The sequence below is a fragment of the Borostomias antarcticus genome (genome assembly GCF_949987555.1).
Source record: "Borostomias antarcticus genome assembly, chromosome: 1".
In the NCBI taxonomy this organism is placed as follows: Eukaryota; Metazoa; Chordata; class Actinopteri; order Stomiiformes; family Stomiidae; genus Borostomias; species Borostomias antarcticus.
In genome coordinates this window covers 17,178,080-17,182,520 of record NC_140234.1, presented here as the reverse complement: position 1 = coordinate 17,182,520, position 4,441 = coordinate 17,178,080, and the positions used below count along the sequence as shown (strand labels likewise).

The 4,441-nt window shown below is 43.3% G+C and overlaps 1 protein-coding gene across 1 annotated transcript in view; it reads right to left on the bottom strand.

Moving 5' to 3' along the window:
• Nucleotides 1-4,195, bottom strand: part of LOC311312643 (large neutral amino acids transporter small subunit 4-like) — a gene marked incomplete at its 3' end in the record, with an annotated part of 18,040 nt that extends 13,845 nt beyond the window's left edge. Inside the window, exons 1-2 of the mRNA XM_084442606.1 lie at nucleotides 4,073-4,195; nucleotides 1,917-2,135 (exon numbers count right to left, since the gene is read on the bottom strand). Coding sequence (XP_084298732.1) covers nucleotides 1,917-2,076 — 160 coding nt within the window. The 5' untranslated portion in view covers nucleotides 2,077-2,135; nucleotides 4,073-4,195. The remainder of the gene's footprint in view (nucleotides 1-1,916; nucleotides 2,136-4,072) is intronic.
• Nucleotides 4,196-4,441: the final 246 nt, after the last annotated feature.

The following is a 4,441-nucleotide window of genomic DNA, read 5'->3' as shown; positions in this document are numbered from 1 at the left end:
ATGCCGGTGACGAGGAGCCTCTTCAGTCCATCAGAGGCCTTTCTGTGACAATGTTATCTGACATCCATACTATCCGGATCTGCTGGGTGGAGTGAGTTATGTCTGACCCCTTCCATCTCTGGGCTAATACTCTAAATCTCCCACACCCCTGCCGCGTTGCAAAACCACTCGTCATCAGCTTAGAGCACAGAGTTCTAAGAGAATCTACTTTTGGAGTCAGAAAATGGCTTATCCACAGTGAGAGAGTAAGAGTGGGAGTGACAGAGAGAGAGAGAGAGAGAGAGAGAGAGACACACACACACATAGAGAGAGAGAGAGAGAGAGACAGAGAGAGAGAGAGAGAGAGAGAGGGAGAGACAGACAGAGACAGAGAGAGAGAGACACACACATAGAGAGAGAGAGAGAGACAGAGAGAGAGAGAGAAAGAGAGAGAGGGAGAGACAGACAGAGACAGAAAGAGAGAGAGGGAGAGAAAGAGAGAGAGAGAGAGAGAGAGAGAGAGAGAGAGAGAGAGAGAGAGAGAGAGAATCCTCAGAGATCTTAGACATGAGGAGTTAACACATGAGGAAATGATGAATAGCCACAATCTCCAGCGCCGCCCGGCCCAGCAGTGTACCTGGGGCGCTGATCACACATGGTCTGACCCAGCAACCTAATCCTGTCTGCTTTAGCCTGTTTCCATCGCCTCTGACACTGATTGACTAATTCTGCGTTCCAGTTTTATCGGACACTCTGATTTTCCGCCCGCAATGACATCATACCCCAGTTAAAAGTGTTCAAGAAACAAAAGGCAAACAAAAAAAAACCTTTAGCCCCATCTTTGTAGTTCTAGCCAAGTTAGCCATTGTTAGCAATACCAGTTAATAACGCACTATGCGCTATTTTGCGCATACGAAGCAATATTGTCCATTGATAGAAGTTGGACAGTACTGTGTGTACAACTGATTTAATTAGACACGAATAAGACAGAAACGCTGATAAAAAGCTATTATTACAGCTTTCACTTGTTGATTCGCAGAACAGCCATCTTGATTTGACGTCCGAAGCCTGGTCAGATCAGGTCACCCCCCGCTCCCTGCCTCCCCCGAGGAAAATGACGGAAATCCGAGTTCAGGTGACATATTTGATGACAATTTTGACGTTGAACTCGAACTGTTTCCGATCGAACTGGAGCACAGCATAACATCAGAGGACCCCCTCATACACACACACAAACACACACACACATACACACACACACACACACACACACACACACACACGCAAACACACATCTTAGAGCTGGTTATACAGCCTTATGATGATGTTTTTTGGAAGGATCGACTCAGTGGGGTGAGGAACAGCTCCTTATTGGTCAGTGATTAAGTCCCTCTGGAATACATTTACGACATTCTGCCTTTATAGAAAATCTAGACTACAAATCTATAATCTGTGGAAAACAATAGCAATGCACTCTGGAGTTGCAAAACAACAAGAAGAAACCCTTTGTCCTTCCTCAGTAAAAATTATAGTACGTAATGTACTGATTGGACCATTCAAAATAATTATTTTCCTCTTACCTCCCCTCCCGCGGAACACTCAATTATTTTGAACATTCTACATTCTATTCCAAACATTCTGTCAAAATGCTGTGGTACAATTACCTGTTGAGCTTTGTGGTGGTGCATTTTTATTGTACAGTAGAAATGCTTCTTTAGTTCAGTGGAGACCTAGTTGAGTAGTATTTTCAAACAGTCTTTCAAAGCATCAAATATGGGCAAAATGAGATGTTATGTGTTGATTCAATGAATTGACATAAACTTGCCACGTCTATTACACCTGTAATTAACAGTAACAGTAATCTTCTGTATACTAGCATAACAAGTCATTTATAACACTTGTAATAACAGCAAAAGGCCTATTAACCCCTTCCTTACCTTGTTCCTGGCAGAGGAAAGAGTAGAATCCCTCCGATTTCAGCATGATGAGGAGAGACCCCCAGCCGAGGAGGACGGCAGAGAACAGCAGGTTCTCGATGACGGCCGTCACCGCCATCCACCAGCGGCGGGCGAAGGCGGTAGCCAGGGTGGGAGCCATCTTCTCTGCAGAGGGGAGCCTGGGAAGGCGGAAGGACTGTGGCAGGCTACGGGACGAGCCTGCAGGGCAGGTAGGGGGTATAGTAAGAGATAGGATGACAGGAAGAGACGGGAGGAGAAGAGAGGGGAGCGGAGGAGATGGGAGGAGAGGAGCATAGGAGGGGAGAGGGGAAGAAATGCAGTCATCAGAGAACAAAGCTAATGTGGCCATTTTTGCATTCAGTATGAGGAGACAACAATATCATATTCTCATGTAATTAGAGGAATGTTTGTTTTTGTTGTTTTTCTTTCTTCTTTTAATCACAAGCTATTTTCTGGGGTTTAAACATGTTCTTTGTTCTTGGCTGATGATGATGTAGGGCAAGAATTTCTCACAAACACAAAACAGCTGAGACCTTCCTGGAGCGTGCCTGTGGCCCAAACCCCTCCCACTTATGTTCACAAATTCCGCCTTAGCTCATCCTGATTGGCGGACAGTTTCCTGAACCTTGCCCATTGGATGTGTATAACATAGCTCTAGAGCAGCTGCACGTGAGGCCAAGTTCCAGCCGGTTCGAACCAGTGCGGCGCGAGATTCTCGGTTTCGCGTTTTTCTTTTTGTTCCATCCAATACATCCATGGTTCCATCCCTCCGCGCATGCGCATCCTGCTCACATCCTGCGCGCACCTTCAGGGCTCTTGGAACTTAGCAAACAATATTATGCAAATATAATTCAAGCGCATAGGTTAATACTATTTTATTAATCCAGCAATAGCCTACACAAAGTAAACGTAGCCTAATATTTCCAGGAACATTCGGATATATTATAATTATGATATTATGCCCAAAAGTCCTAGGCTAGACTATTTATCACTGTTCCATTTAACAATTTATCTCTATCGTAATCTATGGGCTAGCCTTTTTATTTTTTGTTTTGACAGGCTTTTATGATTTTATATAGGCTATATTCTGGCAATTTATCGGAAAGATTGTAGAGATAGGATAGTTAAAATCCACTGTATTGGATAGGCCACTATGCACAAGTAGGCTGATCTAAAGGTTGCTTCAGCCTATCTTTGTCTTGTCCGACGAATATCCGAACGCAGATAACGCCTCCATCTAAAACAATAACAGTCTTCTGTATCCTGCGGGAAATGAACTGCTCTGAAACTGGTCTGAACTGGACTGAAATCGCCACCCTCCTCCTCCTCCATCACATCTTTCTCAGCTGTTCAGCATCGACACGACAACCCTGATAGTGCAGCGCGGCGTGCAGGAATAACATCAACATAACATCAACGCCCTCATGACACAAGAGGTTTCAAAAGCCGTTTCCGCAACAACATTCTGCTATTCCGTTTGATGCTTCCACTAACGGAGTGACCATGCATCTGTATGAATGAACTCCAAAACAATCCTACTCTCTACAATGATGAATGAAAGTCCGTCTCATTAAAACTTGATCAAAGACGCAACGGCAACTGAACGGCAGCGCAAATGCATTGTGTCGCATTTTAACAGCTGTTAAATTAAAAAATGATAATAATAATATACATTTGTAAATTATGGACGTTTTAAACTGCATCTGACAATAGCAACTGAAGTTGCCGTGGTGCAACGCAAAATCTATAGCTCAGTCGGCTAAAACATCATCACCATCCCTCTAAAATAAAAACAAAAGTCTTCCACAAAGGACATTCATTCCTTATTGTCACTTGACAGAAAAGCATTTTGCAACAATGTTGCCTGTTGTTTCATCCTCAAAAGTCTGTGTTGATCATCACTCAAAGGATGGACATTGAACAACTGAAAATGACAACAGAAATTAGCAATAGCCTATAGTCTTTTCCCACTTCAAATATAACTGCAATGTGAAATGTCCTTGTTTGACGATAAATAACAATGTATACTAGAATTTGCATTGAAACAGGAAATAGCCCATATAGCGCCCTCCACGAGAATGAACAGTAGCCGAACAGCTAGAGCATCCTTGCAGTTGCAGTGTGACGGAGCTTACCTGAGTGTCTTGAAACACGAACAAAGGTTGTCTGTCTCTCTTCACTGAAGTCTACGTTAGGGTGCTTTGTTCTTCATGAAACAACAAAGTCACAAGCGATGTAGAGACACTCTTTGGTTTCTGTGCATCAATATTTATCCTCTCATCTCAGATCACTGGTTTTATATTTGCAACGAAGGCTGCACAAACAAGCTCGCGTCTCCATTGGCCAGTTCCTGAGCTAGAGACCCGCTCAAACCAATCAGAGAGCGCTTAAATGGTTAAATAAATAATTAATTGGGGTAAATGTTTTGACACAAAGGAGGAAGGAGTTATGACAAGTATAGTGAACATCAGTAAGAACTTGAATTGTGAAATGCATTTCCTGGA